Source organism: Pelophylax lessonae (assembly GCF_965119305.1).
Source record: "Pelophylax lessonae genome assembly, chromosome: 1".
In the NCBI taxonomy this organism is placed as follows: Eukaryota; Metazoa; Chordata; class Amphibia; order Anura; family Ranidae; genus Pelophylax; species Pelophylax lessonae.
The window spans coordinates 294,265,286-294,289,446 of NC_138768.1; the positions used below are offsets into that span (position 1 = coordinate 294,265,286).

The following is a 24,161-nucleotide window of genomic DNA, read 5'->3' on the forward strand; positions in this document are numbered from 1 at the left end:
GGCATCCTTGATGACGAAAGAAGTAAGAAGAAATCTCCCTGATGTAGGGACGCCACTACCATGGGAATGAACTCCATGCAGAACTTCTGTACTCGCACAAAGCAGCTTAGCTCCTTGAGGTCCAGAATTGGAAGTACCTTGCCTTCCTTCCTGGGGACTGTAAAGAGGTTTGAGTAAAAAACCCTTATAAATTTTCCAAAGTCGGAACTGGAAAAATCACTCCTAAAATAACAAGTCTTGCACTGCCCCAAAGAGACCCTGTAAGTGATCTGGAGGACAAGACCAAACTCGATCTTGTAGCCTGACAGAATAACTTTGTGGACCCACTTGACCTGTACTAGGGAGGACCATTCAAGTACACCATTTTAAGTACAGTGAAGAGATATTGCAGGAGATAGTCAGGAGGTAGGCTGGAAGGTGGAAAACGAAAAAAAAAGGTAAGATTTGTTTGACTTAAATTTACATTTATTTTTTTTTTTCTCCTATTTAAAATGGCAGACTTGGTTCAGTGCAGGAATTGTTGTGCATTTATTTCATGTTCCACTCTTTGGAGATTCGGATGCTGTCAGATCTGTAGGCAATTCTCCTTACTGCAGCAGGAAATTGCATTTTTGAAATCAGAGATATTTAAATTATCTGTTAAACAAACTCCAGCTGGGACTGCTGCAATGCCACTGCCACAGAGGACCCCCAGAAATGGCAGATGGGTTACTGTAGGTTCTGGAAGACTTAGAGTGGTGGATAGAAGACAAGTCCCACAGTCTGTGGTTCTCCAAAATTCATTTGCAGCACTCTCAGAATGTAAGGACAACATGGATATGGACTCAAGCACAGAGGGTGAGAAACCATCGACTCCTATGTCTAATGTATGCAAGACTGCAGCCAAGGACAAAAAAGATAAAGTGAAGTCTCAAAGGAAGCAGCTGTTGCTGGGTGATTCAATCATAAGAAGTGTGGAGCTTAAAGAAAATGGTTCTGTGAGATGTCTCCCTGGTGCTACTGCTAGGCGAGATAGAAGACGTATTATTAATATTGTTAAGCAAGCAAAGCAGGAAGGGGACGTGGATGTTCTTGTCCATCTAGGGACAAATGACCTGGCTTGCAATGAAGTGTCAGAGGTGAAAAAATCTTTTATCACACTTGGAAATGACATACAGGATTTTGCATCCACCATTTCATTTTCTGAAGTTCTGCCTGTGCATAATGTTCAGAATGATAGGCAGAGGCGCATAAAGGAGTTCAACATATGGCTTAGTAAATGGTGTCAAGAGCAAGGATTTGGCTTTGTTTCTCATGATAGCTCTACTTGGAATAGAAAGGAACTGTACAAAAAAGATGGTTTGCATCTTTCTCTCAAAGGAACAAATGTACTTAGTGAACAACTCCAAGAATTTGCGAAAGAGTATTTAAACTAGGAAGGGGGGGCAAAAGAGTGAAAATACAAGAGTCCAATTGCCCCCCGAAACAATGCCAGAACAGGTCAGAAGCACAGAGGTTAAGAAATGATAAGCTCAGAGTCCTGTCTGCAAATGCTCGCAGTTTAGGTAAAAAAATCAATGAACTTGGGTCAATAATGGCATCTGAGAATGTAGATTTAGTGGCTGTTACGGAGACATGGTTTAATGAAAGAAATGACTGGGACATAACCATACCAGGGTACTCTTTATACAGAAGAGACAGAGAAGGCAAGAAAGGAGGAGGAGTGGCCCTGTATGTGAAAGATAGCATTAAATCTAACCTAATACAAGTTGGTGAGGCCAACATAGAGTCAGTTTGGGTTACGTTGCAGTTTGCTAATCATGCAGTAACTCGTGTAGGTGTGATATATAGACCACCTGGTCAAGTTAAAGAACTAGATGATCTACTAGTTGAAGAAATAGCTAAAATGACAATGAAAGGAGAAGTTATCATTATGGGAGATTTCAATCTTCCAGATATAAACTGGAAAACCAAAATAGCAAGTTCTACCAGGAGTACAGATATTCTAAATTCCCTACTGGGGTTGTCTCTGCAACAAGTGGTTGAGGAGCCAACCCGGAGGGAGGCCATTTTGGATCTGGTATTCACAAATGGGGATTCGGTATATGATGTCATTGTAGGCGAAACCTTGGGATCTAGTGATCACCAGTCAGTGTGGTTTAATATAAGAACTGTGAAAGAGTCACACCACACAAAAACAAAAGTTTTAGATTTTAGAAAAACAGACTTTTCAAAAATGAAATTAGTCATAAATGAGTCCTTATCAGACTGGAACAGGTTACATGGAGTCCAGGAGAAATGGGACTACTTAAAAGGTGCATTATTGAAGGCAACAGAAAATTGCATTAGACTTGTCAGTAAAAGCAAAAAAAAAGGAAGAGACCACTGTGGTACTCAGCAGAAGTGGCCCAAATCATTAAAAATAAAATGCTAGCATTTTGTAATTATAAAAAAAACCCAGAGCAATGAAGATAAGGAAATCTACAAGATTAGGCAGAAAGAGGCCAAGCAAGTTATAAGAACTTCTAAAGCGCAGGCAGAAGAAAAACTAGCTCAGTCTATGAAAAAGGGGGATAAGACATTCTTCAGATATATAAATGAAAAAAGGAAATTAAAACAAGGAATAACTAAATTAAAAACAAAGGACGGAAGGTATGTAGAAGAGAATAAAGGGCTAGCCGACTGCCTTAATGAATACTTCTGTTCAGTTTTTACAAAAGAAAAAGGAGAAGGACCTCCACTTGAAAGGATGACTAATGAATCATTTGATGCATGTGTCTTTACAGAGGAAGACGTTCTAAGATTGCTGTCTAAAGTGAAGACAAATAAGTCACAGGGTCCTGATGGGATACACCCAAGATTATTAAAAGAGCTTAGTGGTGAGCTGGCAAAACCATTAACAGATCTATTTAACCAATCATTAGTAACAGGAGTCGTCCCGGAAGATTGGAAATTGGCAAATGTCGTGCCCATTCACAAGAAAGGTAGTAGGGAGGAATCGAGCAACTATAGACCAGTGAGTCTGACATCAATAGTAGGCAAATTAATGGAAACCCTATTAAAGGATAGGATTGTGGAACATCTTAAATCCCATGGATTGCAAGATGAAAAACAACATGGGTTTACTTCAGGGGGATCATGTCAAACAAATCTTATAGATTTTTTTGACTGGGTGACTAAAATAATAGACGGTGGAGGTGCAGTAGACATTGCATATCTAGATTTTAGTAAGGCTTTTGACACTGTCCCACATAGAAGACTTATCAATAAACTGCAGTCATTGAGCATGGACTCCCATATTGTTGAGTGGATTAGGCAGTGGCTGAGTGACAGACAACAGAGGGTTGTAGTCAATGGAGAACATTCAGAACAAGGTCATGTTACCAGTGGGGTACCTCAGGGATCTGTACTGGGACCAATTTTGTTTAATATCTTCATAAGTGATATTGCAAAAGGCCTCGATGGTAAGGTTTGTCTTTTTGCTGATGACACAAAGATATGTAACAGGGTTGATGTTCCTGGAGGGAAACGCCAAATGGAAAAGGATTTAGGAAAACTAGAAGAATGGTCAGAACTCTGGCAACTGAAATTTAATGTGGATAAGTGCAAGATAATGCACCTGGGGCGTAAAAACCCAAGGGCAGAATATAGAATATTTGACACAGTCCTGACCTCAGTATCTGAGGAAAGGGATTTAGGAGTAATTATTTCAGAAGACTTAAAGGTGGGAAGACAATGTAATAGAGCAGCACGAAATGCCAGCAGAATGCTTGGATGTATAGGGAGAGGTATAAGCAGTAGAAAGAGAGAAGTGCTTATGCCGCTGTACAGAACACTGGTGAGACCTCACTTGGAGTATTGTGCGCAGTACTGGAGGCCATATCTCCAGAAGGATATAGATACTCTAGAGAGAGTTCAGAGAAGAGCTACTAAACTAGTACATGGATTGCAGGAAAAAACTTACCAGGAAAGGATAAAGGACCTTAACATGTATAGCTTGGAAGAAAGAAGAGACAGAGGGGATATGATAGAAACTTTTAAATACATAAAGGGAATCAACTCGATAAAGGAGGAGAGCATATTTAAAAGAAGAAAAACTACCACAAGAGGACACAGTTTTAAATTAGAGGGGCAAAGGTTTAAAAGTAATATGAGGAAGTATTACTTTACTGAGAGAGTAGTGGATGCATGGAATAACCTTCCTGCAGAAGTGGTAGCTGCAAATACAGTGAAGGAGTTTAAGCATGCATGGGATAGGCATAAGGCTATCCTTCATATAAGATAGGGCCAGGGACTATTCATAGGATTCAGATATATTGGGCAGACTAGATGGGCCAAATGGTTCTTATCTGCCGACACATTCTATGTTTCTATGTTTCTATGTCCATGGATCCAGAAACCAGCGAAGATATTACCCCACCCCAGATACAGGTGAGGGCACCCCTTAAGCAGCCTTGTCCACAGGTCTGGAAGAGCCTGCTTGTGGCTTGCCAAACCAGGTCCTCTTGGAAATTCTGGTAGAGTCCCTGACTTTTGATCCCTAATCTTGAGATCCTGAGAGATGAAGAGGCTGCTTAGGAGACAAGGAGAATGGCCCACGTCTTCGACAAGGCTCCTTGCCCTTGGTAGCCTGCGGAAGAAGAGCACTCTTCCCCCGTAAGACCCTTAACGATATTATCCAAGGAAGCTCCAAACAGTAGACCCACCACAAGAGGGAGATCAGATAAGGCCTTCTTAGAAGTCTAGTCCACAAACAAGCATTTCCCAAAGGACCACTGCTGGTACAGACAGTCTAGAATCAAAGGAGGCATCACAGACAAACTGTAGCTCCTGGACCAACCGGTCCGCAAGCTTCACAAAGACAGGAGAAGCTATTCTCCTTCCAGGTCCCGGCACAAAAGCTTAGCCCACTCGATCAGAGTTTGCGACAGCAGGGCAATAGTAATTACCGGCCTAATCGCTGAACCAGCCACATATGGTGGGCCAGAGCATCTGCCCTCTTATTAACTGGACCTGTAAAGGTCGGGGACTTCTCAACCGGGATGGAAGTAACTCACTTTGACCTGGAAACCGGCAAGTCCACTACAGGTGGGACCATCCACCTTTTACGCAGTAAAGCCTCAAAACGATACCACTAACAAAAAACGCCTAGAAACCACTGAATTTTGGACAACTCCACTGTTTGTGACAATGTTGTCAAGGTAAGCGGAAAGAGGAACACCCTCGCCACTTTGGAGGGCCTGTGGGTGCCGAAAGACCCACAGTGACTGAAATTTTTGTGGGTGGCTGGGGGCATCGGAGGGGAACTCAGGGGTAGTGGGGGGGGAAAGCTACTTACCACACCAGGAACAGGGTAGGTACCGCTCGGGACAGGACACCGCTCCATTGTAATGTGGGTGCTGCTGGCCAGAAGGAAACACTGTGACTCAGGCCGAAGCCAGTTCATATGCATCCTTGCAAGATGTTTAACTCTCAGGCCCGCCCCTGTCCAGTGGGGCTATGTTGCGGCTGACCTAGGCGGAGCTGCGGTCTGCACGCACTTTGCACTTGATTGTAGTTCTCACAGACACAAAATAATAAAAGAGGAAAAAAATTACATTTAAAATAAAAAAAATGCCAGGACCAGAGATCCCAGCAAGAAACTTGGTCCTTACTCCTGACTAAGCAGAAAAAAAACTGAGTGCCTATAGCTGAGAGTGAGTGTATACCCCCTGGGACTGCCCATAGTCATAGTCAAGCTTTTTCCTGCCTAGTGTCCTACTCCTGTAGAGGGCAGTATAACCCAATGGTTAAGAAGAATCAGGAGCTGTGTCCGTCAATGAACGAAAGAGAAAAGTAAGTTTGATTTGGAACTTTTCCAATGTATGAAAGCAAATCAGCCCTGAAAAAGGAAAAAGCAGAAGTACAATTTCTCCATCTTCAAGCTTCATCAGAGAATGTACTCAACAACACAGTTCAGAATCAGAATTGACAGAAATGACTAGCGCCTACTTAGTATGCTGTGAATTAGCTACCAAGTGCTGTAGAAAAGATTAGTATGATTAAATGAACGAAAATGAAATGATCTCCAACAATAAGAAAATGACTTCATGCACCACTGAAATCTAGGTTATCACACCGCCACCAGGTAATTACAAAAAAATCATATAACTCTTAGCTAAACACATATCAAGTATTCTCTCGGAAAAAAAATACATTACAAATTTGAATTAGATATAAAAAAGAAAATATGCATATCTCAGTCTGATTTTTAATCACATGCATTTTCCATTCTGCTAACAATAAAATTAATTTCTGAACAACATAATTATGTGATAACAGTATTGTTCTTGTTGCTATTGTTCTCCAGAATTGATTTAAATTATCAGCATAGATCGAAATATAAAATAAAGTAGTACAAGGCCCCTGGTTACAAAGGAAATAAACAGATAACCTGCAACAACAAGACATTCTATGCAGGTTAGCAGCAATAAAACACATGGGGGAAAGCGGTCCAGGAATAATGAACGTTTATGCTTCAAAAGTCAGGATGACATTAGCCTCCACTTAACAAGAGTTAATGGAGTCTGGCTAATGCTTCTTCAACAAAATCCTATTATTTGAGTGGATATAAGTGATTCAAAGTATCAACAATTAAAATAATGATGATAGTAACATGTGTCCTTCAGGGCAATCAAATGGAGCAAATTTGAAGGCATTTTCTAAAGGCCCTAGTAAAGTAAACCTGTGGCTACTGTAAAGTGCAGTGCCTAAGCTAGCACGGTAACATGATGAAATGCACCCATTAGCACTGGTACATCAATAATTGTTTCTAGATCTAAACCAGGATACTTTATTATGAAAACAGTTGCTGTATCTAGGAAGACAGTGCTGGCTTAATATTCCCCCCTTCCCTACCATACCCTAGCATTCCTATACATCCAGCAACATGACCAAATGGATGACAAAGGTTCAGGAGGTAGGGGTCAAGTTTTAAATTTTTATACATACTCACTATTTGGTTTGCAGGGTTCCTAGTATATTCTAGAGCACATACATAAGACCTCTTTGGGTGTATTTAATTTACATTGAACAGGGCATACATGAACTGGAGCTCCAGCCAACAAGTGAACTGCCAATGCTATCAGGGAAATAATATACTTGGTGAACCGAGACATAAATTCCTTACAATTTAATTCCTTCAATTAGGTAATAATTTCCATTGTAGTTAGACCAAGTACAGAAATCCCCCCCCCCCCACCCCCACCTACAGTACAACCAGTTGTGAATAAACCAGTGATTTTCACCATAATTCTTATGCCCCAATATGTAGATAAGGATTTAGTAGGTTCAGAAAGGGGGAGGTGCTTGAATAAGTTTATACACTATACTGCAATTCATGCTCAAATCAGAGTCATATAGAAGATGACTAGCAGAAAACAAAAAAAGAATGCTTAAGTTTATTTTAATTTTTTTTTTATTAATTTTAGGTAGAGTAAGGAAAGGTTAGACTCTCTGCCAAGTACTTAAGTGCAAGCCCCCCCCCCCCCCATGAGGAGGTTCACCTCTCTACTTGACCTGCAACCACTGTCACTGAGCAGGGGAGAAATTCAAAATTTTAGAATTGGCATTAGAGCAAGAGGTGAGGGGAAATCTTTCAAAGGGGGCATATGTTTTTGGTCACAACCATCTAAAATGGGATTACCCCTCATTTTTGGAGATCTAAATGAAAAAATATGAACTCTTAAGTGGAAAATTTGTGTTGAGTTAAAAACCATTACTTTTATGCTTGATGAGAGTACTTTCATTCTTTAACCCCTTCACGACCACGCTATAGCCGAATAACGGCTTGAGCGCGGTCGCACATTGACGCGCTGACGCGTAAGGAGAGGAGTGCTGATAACCGTCAATACACACAGGGGACATCTACACTGATAATCAGGGCACTGAGCATTAGTGTCCTAACTATCAGTGAGCCCCAACAGTGCCAACCAGTGCATCCAATCAGTGCCCACCAGTGCTGCATGTCAGTGCCTGTCAGTGATGCCTATCAGTCCTGCCTATCATTGAGGCCTATCAGTGCACATCAGTGCCACCTATCAGTGCCACCTATCAGTGCTCATCAGTGCTGCCTATCAGTGCCGCCTATCAGTGCACATCAGTGCTGGCTATCATTGCTCATCAATGCCACATATCAGTGCCGTCTCATCAGTGCCACCTCATCTGTGCCACCTCATCAGTGCCCATCAGTGCCACCTCATCTGTGCCCATTGGTGCTGCCAATCAGTGCCCACCAGTGCTGCATGGCAGTGCCCACCAGTGATGCCTGTCAGTGCCCACCAGTAAATTCTGACAGTGCCTATTAGTGATGCCTGTCAGTGCCTATCAGTGATGCCTATCAGTGCCACCTATCAGTGCTCATCAGTGCCCCCTACCATTGCTGCCTATCAGTGCCACCTATTAATGCTGCCCATCAGTACCACCTCTCAATGCCTATCAGTGCCGCCTATCAGTGCTCATCAGTGCTGCATATCAGTGCCGCCGCATCAGTGACGCCTCATCAGTACCCATCAGTGCAGCCTATTAGTGCCCATCAGTGCAGTATATCAGTGCCTGATCAGTACAGTATATCAGTGCCTGATCAGTGCAGCCTCATCAGAACACATCGGTGAAGGAGAAAAATTACTTATTTACAAAAAATTACTTATTTTCTAACAGAAACAAAGAAAACATATTTTTTTTTCAAAATTTTCTGTCATTTGTTTAAAAACAGTGGTGATTAAATACCACCAAAAGAAAGCTTTATGATAAAAAATATTGTTTGGGTGCAGTGTGGCATGATCGCGCAATTATTATTCAAAGTGTGACAGCGCTGAAAGCTGAAAATTGGCCTGGGCAGGAAGGGGGTAAGTCTGCCCAGTAAGCAAGTGGTTAAAAAGGATAGCTCCCAGTTCATATCAGTTCTATTATTGGAAAAGGTCTCAAAAATACCCTTTTTGCAGTCTAATAATGTACATGCTGTAATATGGGGATCCTAAGATCAAAAAGACAGCCATTGTAGCCATCAAAATGGGGAGTTTGGCACATATTTACCCTCCTATGCACATCCAGATGCCAGATCCGAAACAGTATACTAAGCCCAATTGCTGGCCTTTGCTTTTGAATATGGTTCTTTTTCCCCATGGCCTCAGCTACAGCACATGCAGCATGGAATGCCAATAATATGCATTCTGCTTGATACTTTGTATCAAGCATCCATGTGAGCTTCTCCTAACAGTGAAGACCAGCAGGTATATTTGCACATTACTGGCATGAAAACTGCCACACCAACCATATGTGCCAAGTTGCCTATAGCATCCAAACATTTATAAGATTTTCTATAAACGACACTAGAAAAACACCATTGACAATCTGTTTCGATGCAGACAACAAACTTTACTTTCTCTATTTTTGTTACCGTACTAGTCCAGTATATCCTATCGAAATGTGAACTCAGACGACCTACTGATGTGTTATGTTTAACTATAAAGTGATTCATGTCTTTGTAGAATTATTTTTTGACTGAATCCCCCTTAGAGTTCTGAAAAGAATGATAAGCCTGCACTGCATCAAAAACAGTCCTTTGCCTGTGTTCATTTACACAGCTTAGACCAAGGAGATTGAAGTGAACATTTTAACCTCGAAAAAAAAAGCATTATAAAAGAAAATGAAACTAAACGGCAAATCTCTGTGTTTATATAATATATGCACCATTTAAAAGCAGCTTTCACTGTCCAATAAATACACAAGTCTCTTACCTATCCTGCAGAGGCGCATAGCATCTAATAGCTGAGCTCCTGCAAGCTGAATTCTTACAGAGGGGACATCAATAGCCGCATTAATTGGATCTCCTGCTGTTCCTCTGCAAAGTTGTGAGGTTTTGCTTTCTGTGCCATCCATTCCCAGTCTAGGGACCAGACAGTGTACAAAATGTATCTGGGACCGTTTTAGCAAATTCATCAGAGCGTCCTGGAGCAAGCAAGAAAAGCAGAAATCAAATTGTGTAAGATCATTTTATACAAAGATGTGTTCTTCTGATGTCCCCAGCAAATTGTACAACCTTGTTCCTTATTTTACATAGGCTGCACTTTCCCTTGGTTATACAACAAGCACTTCAATGCAGACTTAGAACGAGTATGTATAAAAGACAAAAACAAAACGCAAGCATTCTCCCCAGAAAATTCAAAAATGGTATATAGCAAAATGTTAGGTAGATGATAAGAATTCCTAGTATCAAGTATTGTAACTCTAAATCAAGGACAACTTTGCTGATGTCCAAGGTGAATAAAATCAGCCAGTGTGAATAATATACATATGACACTGTTAATGTTTTAGAATACGGGAAGTCTTTTTCAACAGATTGCTTTGTTGGTCTTATGTTCATTAAACCAATTGCCCCATTTTAGGTCTGAAGTATAAATCTTAAAAACTGTATTTCACTATCTTGATGAAATGCGTTGCTAATATTATTTTCAAATGTAAAAAATGTGAATGAATTTAGTTGCTGCAGACAGCCAAGCTATCTAAAATTCTTTATAGCTTGTTTTTAAGTAACTTTTGTATTCTTCATCTGCGTTTCCTTCACCCTAGATTCAGCCCTTAACAGGTTTTCTTACTTTACTTTCTGATTTCATGGAAATGTTATAAAATAGTTTTCCAAAGGAAGAATTAGTGTTTTTTTTTTTTAAATACAATTGGAAACAAGTCCCATTTTTACCAGGTAGGTCAGTAAAAAATGAATTGGGTGCCAAGCTTCATTGTGTTATATAACTCTAACAGATTTCAGGATTTCTTTTTTTTTACTGAATATTTCGCCTCAAAGTTTATAAATAATCACTAAGCAGAATTGCACTTATTCCTTGGAATTTACTAATCTGCAAACATTTTGCTATAGAATAACAAATGCACTAAATGGAATGCTGCAAGTAATGACAGATTAATCTTTCAGTTATGACTTAGCACATAAGCTCTCACAAAGTATTAAAGAGCACTTAAAAACTATAGCGTATTTTCAGCATTTACACATTTTAGTAATTATTGTAACATTTTCTTGAAAGTAATTTTTGATGTGTCTTTGGCATGCTCACTTGCATACTGTTGCATATTTTATTTTCTTGTATTGCTTACACAGACTGGTAAATGCACCATCTAGTGCTTATCTGTATATCTAGGCATGTGACTAGTAATCCTGGTTATGGACTGCAGTCAGTGAACATGGCTATACAGGACATAGGACATAGGACATAGGACACTGTGAGGTTATTTACTAAAACTGGAGAGGACAAAATCACATGCAGCTGTGTAATGTAGTCAATCCTAATCTTACTTCAGCTTGTTCAAATAAGCTTTGACAAAAAAACCTAGATACTGATTGGTTTCCAAGCATAGCTGCACCCAATTTTGCAGTCTCTGGTTTTAGTAAATAAACCCCAGTGATCTCCACTCTGATGTTGCTGACTTTTACAGGTGTCAGCACATGATGGTAAATATGCTGCACAAACCAGGAAGAAGAGCCTGAAAACATAATAAGGAAACATGTCTGATCCTGTATACATATATACTTTATCTAGAACTTTTGCACCGGAAAAAGTAATTGTTGACACTAGAATTATTTAGATGGTCACATTGACCAATGGTATATTTAAAACAATAAAGAAAGACTAGTCTTTCCCTTTAAAAACTGGTAATATTCTGCCAGTGGTTGCATATTCCTGCAAGTTGGGTCTCCCTGCTATTTTGGCATGTAGTATTAGTATATATTACATTTAGCAACCTAAAGACAGATTAATCTGTCAGTTAAGATTTATCAAATACTCTAGACCACATTTGGCATATCAGCTAAGTGGTCTTGTCATTCAGTAGGCTTTGTGACTCTTTATTGAATAACAAAACTTCCAAATTGAGTTTACTAATTCGTATTGAATGTGATGGACTACATACATAGACAGATATATATATATATATATATATCGCTCTGATTTACTGCTAGCTCTCCAGGAACAGAAGTTAGGAGTATCGTTCATCTATGAGATGGTTACATTGATGTGATGAATGGTGTGACGTTTTATTTATGGATCTATAAACCTGTTTAATCCTTAACCTAGTGACAAATAACAAAAAATGCCAGCCTTTACATATCTGATTTAATTCAGACTCTGGCCACTTTATAATGGATTTAGTTCACTGGAGATTTAGCTTGGCATGTAAATAATTTTGAGGTTGTACAATACAATTTGAAAACTCTTTGATAAAGCCTTGCATTGACTATAATGTTGTGTTTTACCACAAATCACATATCATAATGCATTGTGTTGCTGCGTCATTTTTTAAAAGGTTTAGTAGTGGGCAATGTACCTGCACTGCAGCGCACCACAAAGTTTTGCTCTCATGTGGCATAGATAGTGTTTGGTTATTGGCTGCTCAGGCACCTAACGCTGTCACTTAGAGCGGACTACATAAGAGGAGGATATATATATATATATATATATATATATATCTATAGAGGCAACCCCGGGTCACTGTGTGTGTTAGCAATCTACGCCTGGTTTTGATTAAGACAGGCCTGCTGATTGCACACCTGTGGGCTGGGTTCATATTATTCCCAGGGTTAGCACTCAGAGCTCACAGTTGGAGACAGCTTGATGTCTTGAATGAAGCTCACAGTGGTGAGGGTGGGGTACTAAAGCCTGCTTTGATTAAAAACGTATTGCCACAGTGTGGTTTAAACCAATGTTATATGGGCAATGTGTCCACTGCTGAGCCACTCTGTCCTGTGTCTCCTTTGGTAGATGGAGCAGTGCTGCAGAATGCTGCTGATTGGAGCACAAACAAGGCAGACTGGGATAGTATGGCTAGAAGGATATTAGCATGGTGGAAAGAAATTTCTGAAGGTAATAGTGAGGTGCACACTATGCTGTGACAAATAGAGAGGCTGAAGAGCCAGTATTCACAGGTGCATTGGCTGTTGCAGAGATTAACCCTCTCATGGCTAAAGGTCCGAGCGAGTGTGAACGCACAGCAGAAATTTTGTTCATGATGCATACAGAGGAAAATTGTGTGCATTTTGTGACAGACCTGCTAAAAGAAATGCTAGCATTATGGAGTGTACAGCCGGTGTATATCTTGCCGTCCTCTCCTGCATTTGGAGAGCTTATACCACGGGGTATGGCTGATTTGTGCTGGATATTGCAGGCTGTACTGTGCAGAGATAGCCAATGGTGGAATCATTTGATGCAATATTTTGTGTTGATGTGGAAAGTTGTCTCTCAGTGTGCTGGATTGCTTCATACAGAGGTTGTGTATGAGAGGCACTCTGGAGCACTGTTGGATAGGTCAGAAATGGTTAAAGAGACTTGTGTGGAAAAATGTTTCTTGGTAGAACAGTCGCTGATGGAGTGTTGGACAACAGGGAGCGATGTGAAACTGTGGGAATGTCCCAAAGAGAGTAACTGCTTGCCTGTATGTGGTCCCTCCACATACACTGTCCTAACAAGCAGTGCTACAATTGTTCTCAATGTTTTTGACAATGTTGATGATGTGTATATTTCTGAAGAATTTGTAGCCAAGGTTAACCCCACAGGTAGTAGTGAACCTGAAACTCAGACAGTGCTGGTTGAGTCAGGTAGTGAGATAGGTGTAACAGAAGTAGGCCCCTACAGTCCTGGGAGAGTAGGTCTAGGGAAGGTGAAAATAAATCTAGGAACCAGGGCCAAAAGGTAGATGGGATGATAGAGAGACCCCAAAGGTCAGGAAGAAGTGCTTTTGGAAGCACACCCGGAAAAAGATGTGGGTGGAGTGCCCCTTTAGAAAGAAGGTCAGACAGGTTTGGACCCCTGGGGGTTGTAGTAGGCACAAAGGTGCCAATGTGAAAAGTGATGTGTTTCTTCCTCCGGTGCAAAACAAAGGGGGGGTGAGATGCAGAGAGGCGAACCCGGGTCACTGTGTGTGTTAGCAATATAAGCCTGGTTTTGATTAGGACAGGCCTGCTGATTGCACACCTGTGGGCTGGGTTCATATTATTCCCAGGGTTAGCACTCAGAGCTCACAGTTGGAGACAGCTGCACCCGGGGAGACAGGAGGTCTGGTCCAGGAGTCAGGAGGACTCCAACCGACAGACACGAGGTCTGTGTATGGGAGTCAGGAGGGCTCCCACCTTCCCTGAGAGAGAGAGTTGGCAGCCAGAGCGTACAGGTCTGCGGGAGGCAGATGTAGTCCGCAACAGAGCAGTATGAAGCTGATGCCAAGGAAGATACCAGGGAGCTTGACCAAAGGATACTTGTGTTGATCTGATAATCAGACCTTAGGCCTAGGTGTGAGGCATATGGTTAAGCCAGGAGGCTGAATTTAACACATATACAGTAATGGTGGAACCCCTGCGAGGAGAAATTGCTGTTTTGTGAACTTTCTTTATGGCTTTAAATAAAATGGGTGGCCGTGCCCTTAAAAATGCAGTCTGGACTGGCACTACTTCTTCAAATCGCATGCGCCACTTGAGTTGAATCGCCCCGAAACGTTACTATATAGATATATATATGCTGTGTGTGTGTGTGTGTATGTATATATATATATATATATATATATATATATATATAAATATATGTTTGCTTTCTTGTTTTAAATTTCTTACCTAGTTATTAATTTAAAACTAATGTTATTGTTATATTCAACAAGCAATTGCATACTACTCTGTTAAATCCTAGTTTAAATTATTTAAGATGACCATTTGTACTTTCAATATGTAAATTACTATATATTATGATTTTTTTTGTCAAAGAATTGTATCTTGATACCTGTACTATTGCAATCTAATTAAAATGTATTGAAAAGAAACACTACTTGTATTGGCAGTCTGGCATCAAAAGCAACTGTACCATGAATATATGTTTAGGTTAAGTTTAGGCTTGGTTTATTAAACTATAATCCATAAAAAATTTCTATAATTAGTATCATGTTCAGCGATATGATTGTTCATTTTAGCTCTTGTTGCTGAGCTCCTTTTACCAAATATTTGTTATTGTTTAGTAAATTCAGTTTTATGCCAGTTGCTCATTAATTTAATATGATTATGGATTAGCTTAATTAGGTTTTATGCTCACATTGAACACATATGCACAATTATGAATTTAAAAAAAGGGGATAAAAGCACCAGACCATGTTAGCTGAACTTTGAGAGTAGCCTCAGTGTTCTATGTAGTTCATTGTTTAACTTTAGTCATAATTAGATTTTTCAACCTACTTGCTGTTCTTTTTCCTTATGGGTCAGTCACTTAAATGGAAAATAAAATGTATGTTCAGTGAGCGCATAATTTGAAATTTTATTGCAGTGTTATCTTTAAAGTCATTTTTGACTTTCAGATTTTTACAAGTTTGCTTTTCCATTTTTTTTTCTAATATAGTGAAAATAAGGATTTTTATATCTTAAAAAAAGCATTACTAGATTATTGTACTGTGCTAGGCATTGATGATTAATACAGAAAGTTTAGAGTTTAAGTGATACCCATTATTGGTGAAACTAAAGTTACAAAAATGCAAGCTTTTGGAATGGCTTAGATCCTTTCTTCAGGCTTTATAAGTAGGAGTGATGAAAGTAAAATATTTAAAAAAATTACAACAATTTTTTCTTGACACACTTTAGTAAAGGCTATTGTAAAGTGTTAAGCTGGCAGTAGATGGATCGAAGTTCGTCCGGTTCAGCAGGGGCAATCAACTTCTGTCGAACGGGCTTGTTGGAAAAGTTTTCAGTGGCTACAACAAATTGGAAGTATAATGGCACATGAAAATCCTGTCCCTATTTAGACCCCTGTCTAGAGTTTTGAACTTTTCTATGAATTTACTTTCCAATTTCAGCCTCTGTTTCTGTAATTTAAAGTCCCCTCTCAGTACCATAATCTTGAGATCATGTATGCTGTGACCACTACTGCAGAAATGGGTCGCTAAAGTAACATCTGTTTTATTGATTGTGAATCTATGAAGGTATATTTGTTGACCATATTTGCTCAATGACATAGGGCGCTAAAGGAAAAACATGTTGTTGTTAATTGTAAATCTATGAATTTACATTTGTTGGACATAGTTTTTGAGTGACATTACCCAGGATCTCCTGGCTGGTTTGTTTACATACAACAGCAATGGATCTATCATTTTGAAGCAGGAGTCCAACAGGTGAACATCTTCAGGCAGTGGGACATTGTGACTGCCAAGGTTCGAAATTGCTAGAGCAAAAAAAGCAAATAGCAAAAAAAAAAAAATGGCCTAGAAAACAAGGTGGGTAAAAAGTGTTCTCTGTTCAGTGACTTCAAACAGCAAAAAGAAAATGTTGTTTTTTTATCTTAAAGCGGTAGTATGCGCGCGGGAGTCATTTTCCGGCACTTCCCGGCAAGGAACGCTGAAGGTCCGCCGGACCTTCAGAGCGCATGCGCAGCTCGCGTCAGCAGCTGCATGCAGTGTAAATATCTCCTAAACCGTGCATGTTTAGGAGATATTAATTGTACCTACAGGTAACCCTTATTGTAGGCTTACCTGTAGTTAAAAGTCACAAAAAGCGGGATACTACCGCTTTAAAAGGTAAACTCACTAAAAACTGATATTTTATATGGTTTATGTAAGGCTTAATATCATGCTGGATTCTACAGCAACACAAGCAGCAAGATATGCTCACCAAATTTTCTAAATCTATTCAACTCCTGCTACCATTACAAAGTTGATGATGAGACACTTTTTTTTGTGTTGGGAAGTTATTAAATGATTGGGGATTTAGCTGCCCCAGGGTGAGACACTCAATATGGTCTTTGGGAGGAGCAAAGAAACACATTACTGTGCGGAAGTACAGACGTTGGAAACTCCAAAACTTTTATGACACTGGTAGGGGATTTAGCCCAGTGATTCCTGTAACTGGAATATCAGATAATGGGGACGTTTGCCTTTAAATGCAGAAAATGTATTTACTATTACTATTAAGTACATAAACAATGCACAGTGAGGTAAAGTCAATTTACTTTCTGTAACTGCTTAAGTATTAAAGTACAGTTTTACCTCTTATAAAGCAGAATACTCACCATCTGAAGCTTGATTTGGGCACACACTGATTTCCTTCTCACAGCTGCAAAGCTGCTGGCAAAGGTCTTCCTCACACAGCTTATTCTCTGCATGGCTTGCTGAGATTTCCCCTCCATCCCAGCCACAGAGCGACAGATCAGTGGAAACTTAGCCCGAGGCAAAAACAAGTCCTTCAAGTAGTCACTAGCATGCAAATGAGAAAAAAACAAATTAGAAGCTTTAACTAGATTACAGCACAGTCCTTCCCCTATAAAATAACAGTGACAGACTTATATCGAGAGTCTAACAAGCAGTAGGTTTGGGAAATTAAATTTTATGGACAAGTAATGACACATAAAACCTTGATATGCATTAATCATTTCTGTAGGTTTAATAAAATGACTACACCTTCCTATAGTGAATAATAAAGGGACAGTATAGTAATGTCCAGTCATTTTACCACTGTTCAAGGTAAAAGAAATGTCATTGTTGCATGAGATCAACTCTAAAATCGAATGTCTTCATCTCTATTTCACTTGAGTGTGTAAGACAGCATATTTAGTATCCCTATCCTACACAATATGCAACAACCAGTCAGTGGTTCTAAAGGCAGAAGGTTTTTTTATCTATTCTATACAAGATAAAAAAAACCTTCTGTGTGCAGCCCCCCCTCAGCCCCCCTAAGACTTACGTGAATGAGAGCCTCGGCTGTCCAGGACTCTCCCTCCCCATTGGCTGAGACAGCAGCGGACACCATTGGCTCCCGCTGCTGCCTATTAATGTCAGTAAGCCAATTAGGAGAACGGTGGGGCCGTGTCTGAATAGAGGCACAGAGCAGTGGCTCAGCTCGGGTGCCCCCATAGCAAGCTGCTTGCAGTGGGGGCACTCGGCAGGAGGGAAGGGCCAGGAGCGCTGGCAGGGGAACTGAGAAGAGGAGGATCTGGGCTGCTCTGTGCAAAACGTTTACACAGAGCAGGTAAGTATAACATGTTTGTTATTTAAAAGAAAAAAAAAACATGACTTTAATATCTCTGTAACAGAATTATGTGGAATTAAGGATGTTTCTTGTCCTATGCTTACTGGAGCTGTAAATGTGTTCAGTTGAGTAGAAAACCATGGGATTGATGTTGTAGCTTTTATCAAATAGTTAAAGAGCAATAGGGAGTGAAAACTGGAATAAGTACCGTGGACCCAATGGCAGTAGGGAGTGGCTTTTGGCTTTTGTTAATAATACTGCTATATATTATATTATTATAATATATTAATGTATAATGGTGCTCTCTAGGCACCCCAGAAGTTATCTAATTTGACATCATAGAGATCATACAGTACATATTACTGAGAATCTATCATGTATATTAATTTCTTAATGTGACATGTACATCATATTTATTATGCAACTAATAGATAAAAGCTCTAATAGTTGATCCTGAAAAGGCAGTTGTGTTTGGACACACTGACCAGTGGAATCTATAGCAAAAATGAATCAGTAAAGATGTACACATTTATTTTTTTTTAGCCTGGGTCATTCACACACAGATTTAGCATAACCGGTATTATTAGTTAAAAAAAAAAAATCCCAGATGCATGTTAGCTATACACAATTAAAGGATAACGATAACCATTTTTTATTTTATGTTTGAACAGAGTACAGTATAGTTAAATCTCTGTTTTGTTTTTTGTTTTGTTTTTTAACCTAAAAAAAACTGTAAAAAATGGTGCCTGTAGAATGCTGGGAGTAAAGATATAATTTTAATAGCAGTAGTAACCCCAAACAAATCTTTAAAAAATGATTTATCAGGGTTGAATACTGCTGGAGAGGGCAAAATATGGGCTATGAGTAATATGATCTAGAAAACTCAATAAACTGTTGATTGAAAATGGGTTCTAGTTGCTGGATTGGAAGCCTTGACAGCAGTTTTTTTTAAATCTGTGTCCCATTGGGTAGATTCACTTTGACTTCCTATCCTAAAGACACAACAGAAAGTAAGTGACAATCTCTCAAAATTGAAAGCTGACAATCTCTCAAAATTGAAAGCAAATCCTTTCTTAAACAGCTGTCGCTGAAACAGGTTTCTTATTAGGAAATTTCCCCTCGCTTCTTGTTCTGGTGATAATTCAGGTTCTTTCCCCCAAAAGTAGTGCAAAGATAGTGAAGCACACACTCACTCCAGCTCATTGATCAGTCTAGGGGTTGTCTTTTTAAAGTTTATTTGCTAATAGAAACCTGCGAGGGAATTGGGGTGATGTGGGATACTCCAAAACATTGTTAGTATAGTTATGTTAAGTGGAAGCACTACCAAAGGGTCAGGCGCTAGTGTCACGCCAAAAAGGGTGGATAGCATATGAAATACCTCAGCCCAGAAAGCTATCACAATAGGGCAAGACCAACAAATATGCAAGTTACATAGTTACATAGTTACATAGTTAGTAAGGTCGAAAAAAGACATCAGTCCATCCAGTTCAACCTATGATGCGTGTGTGTGTTTGCTTTTAAACGTACATTGTATACCCCTGTATGTTGTGGTCTTTAAGGTGTCCATCTAATAGTTTTTTGAAATTATCAATGCTCCCTGCTGATACGACTGCTTGTGGAAGAGAATTCCACATCCTTACTGCTCTTACAGTGAAGAACCCCTTACGCACTTTAAGGTTAAACCGCCTTTCCTCTAGTTTTAGTGAGTGGCCACGTGTCTTATTGTATCTCCTTTCTCTGAATAGTTTGTTCCTTATGCTCGGGTCACCAGTACAGTATTTGTACATTGATATCATATCCCCCCTCAATCGTCTTTTCTCCAGAGAGAAAAGGTTCAGTGCTTGTAGTCTTTCCTCATAGCTGATGTCCTCCATTCCCCTAATTATTTTTGTTGCCCTTCTCTGGACTTTCTCCAATTCCAGCACATCCTTCCTGAGGACCGGTGCCCAGAACTGGACAGCATACTCCAGATGTGGTCGGACCAGAGTCTTGTAGAGTGGGAGAATAATCTCTTTATTTCTGGAGTGAATCCCCTTTTTTATACATCCCAGTATTCTGTTGGCTTTGCTTGCGGCGGCTTGGCATTGCATGCCACTGCCAAGCTTGTTGTCTACCAGTACCCCCAAGTCCTTTTCCATCCTAGACTCACCCAGAGGTTCCCCCCCTAGTGAGTAGCTTGCTTTCTGGTTTCTGGCCCCCAAGTGCATTACTTTACATTTTTCTACATTAAATCTCATCTGCCATGTAGTTGCCCACCCCGTTATTTTGTTCAGGTCTGCTTGCAAGGTTTCCACATCCTGCATAGAAGATATTGGTATGCCTAGTTTAGTATCATCTGCAAATACTGAGATTGTACTCGATATCCCCTCCTCTAGATCATTTATGAACAAATTAAACAGGATTGGTCCCAGGACAGAACCCTGGGGGACCCCACTTTCCACACCCGCCCAATCCGAGTACTCCCCATTAATCACCACCCTCTGGACTCTCCCCTGGAGCCAGTTCTCTATCCAGGTACTCACCTTATGGTCCATACCTACCTTCCTTAGTTTGTACAGTAATCGTTTGTGCAAAGAATTCATAGCAAAGAACACATGGAAGGGCAACGCACATGAAACAAACAAAGATAAAATTCCCAGTTCAATTTGCCAACCAGTCTGCTTACCAACCAAATTGGCCTGTCTAACAGTTTGCGTCAATACAGGGGTTTAGTTAGCACACATTTGCAAACGCATGTGAAAGCTGCAGGGCCACGTCAAGGCTCCCTGTTACCTGCAGTCCTAACTCTAATGAATTTTAAAGAGTCTCCACAGTGGGAGCACATGCAAGCTAATGGATAGATAGGGGGCAGGTGAGCCTGGAGGTGGCCCATCCCTCCTGAAAGGTAATTGGGGGCATAATGGAAGCCCAGCTGGGAATTTTATCTTTGTTTGTTTCATGTGCGTTGCCCTTCCATGTGTTCTTTGCTATGAAGGCCAGTTATAGGTGGGGGCAGAGGCCATTTTCTTTGTTGTATATGTGTACTGGTGAGTGGACATACTGGGTGCCTTTGCTGTAATACTATCAGCTGGGCTTCCATTATGCCCCCAATTACCTGTCAGGAGGGATGGGCCACCTCCAGGCTCACCTGCCCCCTATCTATCCATTAGCTTGCATGTGCTCCCACTGTGGAGACTCTTTAAAATTCATTAGAGTTAGGACTGCAGGTAACAGGGAGCCTTGACGTGGCCCTGCAGCTTTCACATGCGTTTGCAAATGTGTGCTAACTAAACCCCTGTATTGACGCAAACTGTTAGACAGGCCAATTTGGTTGGTAAGCAGACTGGTTGGCAAATTGAACTGGGAATTTTATCTTTGTTTGTTTCATGTGTGTTGCCCTTCCATGTGTTCTTTGCTATGAAGGCCAGTTATAGGTGGGGGCAGAGGCCATTTTCTTTGTTGTATATGTGTACTGGTGAGTGGACATACTGGGTGCCTTTGCTGTAATACTATCAGCTGGGCTTCCATTATGCCCCCAATTACCTTTCAGGAGGGATGGGCCACCTCCAGGCTCACCTGCCCCCTATCTATCCATTAGCTTGCATGTGCTCCCACTGTGGAGACTCTTTAAAATTCATTAGAGTTAGGACTGCAGGTAACAGGGAGCCTTGACGTGGCCCTGCAGCTTTCACATGCGTTTGCAAATGTGTGCTAACTAAACCCCTGTATTGACGCAAACTGTTAGACAGGCCAATTTGGTTGGTAAGCAGACTGGTTGGCAAATTGAACTGGGAATTTTATCTTTGTTTGTTTCATGTGCGTTGCCCTTCCATGTGTTCTTTGCTATGAAGGCCAGTTATAGGTGGGGGCAGAGGCCATTTTCTTTGTTGTATATGTGTACTGGTGAGTGGACATACTGGGTGCCTTTGCTGTAATACTATCAGCTGGGCTTCCATTATGCCCCCAATTACCTTTCAGGAGGGATGGGCCACCTCCAGGCTCACCTGCCCCCTATCTATCCATTAGCTTGCATGTGCTCCCACTGTGGAGACTCTTTAAAATTCATTAGAGTTAGGACTGCAGGTAACAGGGAGCCTTGACGTGGCCCTGCAGCTTTCACATGCGTTTGCAAATGTGTGCTAACTAAACCCCTGTATTGACGCAAACTGTTAGACAGGCCAATTTGGTTGGTAAGCAGACTGGTTGGCAAATTGAACTGGGAATTTTATCTTTGTTTGTTTCATGTGCGTTGCCCTTCCATGTGTTCTTTGCTATGAAGGCCAGTTATAGGTGGGGGCAGAGGCCATTTTCTTTGTTGTATATGTGTACTGGTGAGTGGACATACTGGGTGCCTTTGCTGTAATACTATCAGCTGGGCTTCCATTATGCCCCCAATTACCTTTCAGGAGGGATGGGCCACCTCCAGGCTCACCTGCCCCCTATCTATCCATTAGCTTGCATGTGCTCCCACTGTGGAGACTCTTTAAAATTCATTAGAGTTAGGACTGCAGGTAACAGGGAGCCTTGACGTGGCCCTGCAGCTTTCACATGCGTTTGCAAATGTGTGCTAACTAAACCCCTGTATTGACGCAAACTGTTAGACAGGCCAATTTGGTTGGTAAGCAGACTGGTTGGCAAATTGAACTGGGAATTTTATCTTTGTTTGTTTCATGTGCGTTGCCCTTCCATGTGTTCTTTGCTATGAAGGCCAGTTATAGGTGGGGGCAGAGGCCATTTTCTTTGCTGTTTGCCCTTCAACATAGGCAGAGCAGAAATGTGAAATTTGAAGGTAATGAAATATTTCGGAATTAGGAAGTTTGTATTGCTCTTGAAGGGAATTGAATTACTTGAGAGGGAAGGCATGATACCTTGTAAAGACCAGTAGGAAAAGGAGGAAGGGGCTACATGTGCTCAATAAAAAGATGTCTCAAGAAGGACAGGAGGGGATTGTGTGGGGACTGCAGCCGATAAGGGACCTTCAGCTGATCCTAAAATGTCCAATAATGGAGGGTAATGGGATTACTCCACTCCATGAGCCTAGTACACATAATAAGATTATCAGACGAATGATGAAAAGTGAATAGTTTACTAAACTATGAAAATTCTCATACAACAGAATAAAAATTTGTAAGTGATGTAATGTATTTGTATTGTATTTTTGGACAAAAACTGTTCTGATAACATGAAAATGTTCTGGTATCTTCTGAGAAAAATGTTGTGTATGTCCCTTCGGATAATTTCAGATGAAAGCTGTGTACAAAAGATCAGATTACCGTACAATCGCTTCAAAAGCAGTATTTTTTTTGTATGATATTCTGATTGTGTGTACTAGGCTTTCATCCTAGCCAAATCAAGTTATCGATAGCTAAGGGATTACAATCAGCAGCCTCCAAGCCAAAGAGGTACTCCTTTCCTTGTATGATACTGAGCAATTTGTATGAGCTGGGCTGCTTGATAGTTTTCCGTGAACTTCAGAACCAGAAGGCCTAGGCCCCCCTGCAACTTTGAGCGCATTAGAACTGTTATAGATAGACGTGGTTTAGTAGATCCCTATATATATTCATTTACTCGACATTTTAAATGAGTAAGTAAGGATTTTGAGCAAGAGTGTCATCTTGACTGCCATCATTTGACCCATCCAAGACATATGCAGAGAGGACCAATGAGACATAAGTGAAGTTAAATAAGTTAACATTCCTGGATAATTGGCCTGGTGCAGTGTATAGCATGGGATGTCAGCTTGATGCCCAAGTAAGAAAAACCTTGACTGGCCCATTTGAAAGTGTATATAATTGGTAAAAAGGCGCTGGTAATCTTTTATAGTGCTAAATACAAATACTAAATTATTTTCATAAAAATCCAATAAAATTATATAATCAATATTATAGTAAAAGTGCATGTGCTGTACTGTACTTGGTGCAAAAAAAAAAAAAATTATTGCAAATCAAAGTGCTTACTAGTGCATCAACTTAGTAAATTAAGGTGCAAGTGCTAACCTTTACTTGTGCAAAGATTATTGCAAATCAGGAAAAGTGCTTCATAGTGCATCCACAAATAAATTAAATCACAAGTGATATATACCTTTAAATTATATCAACATTAGATTTACAGTGCTCTAAAAAATGTGATTAAAGTGTCTCTAATATATTTGGTAATCCTGAGCAATTCATGCAAC

At 40.4% G+C, this 24,161-nt stretch overlaps 1 protein-coding gene across 1 annotated transcript in view; it reads right to left on the reverse strand.

Moving 5' to 3' along the window:
* Nucleotides 1-24,161, reverse strand: part of MYO18B (myosin XVIIIB) — an 842,989-nt gene that overhangs the window by 475,852 nt on the left and 342,976 nt on the right. Inside the window, exons 20-21 of the mRNA XM_082258232.1 lie at nt 17,052-17,235; nt 9,756-9,966 (exon numbers count right to left, since the gene is read on the reverse strand). Coding sequence (XP_082114358.1) covers nt 9,756-9,966; nt 17,052-17,235 — 395 coding nt within the window. The remainder of the gene's footprint in view (nt 1-9,755; nt 9,967-17,051; nt 17,236-24,161) is intronic.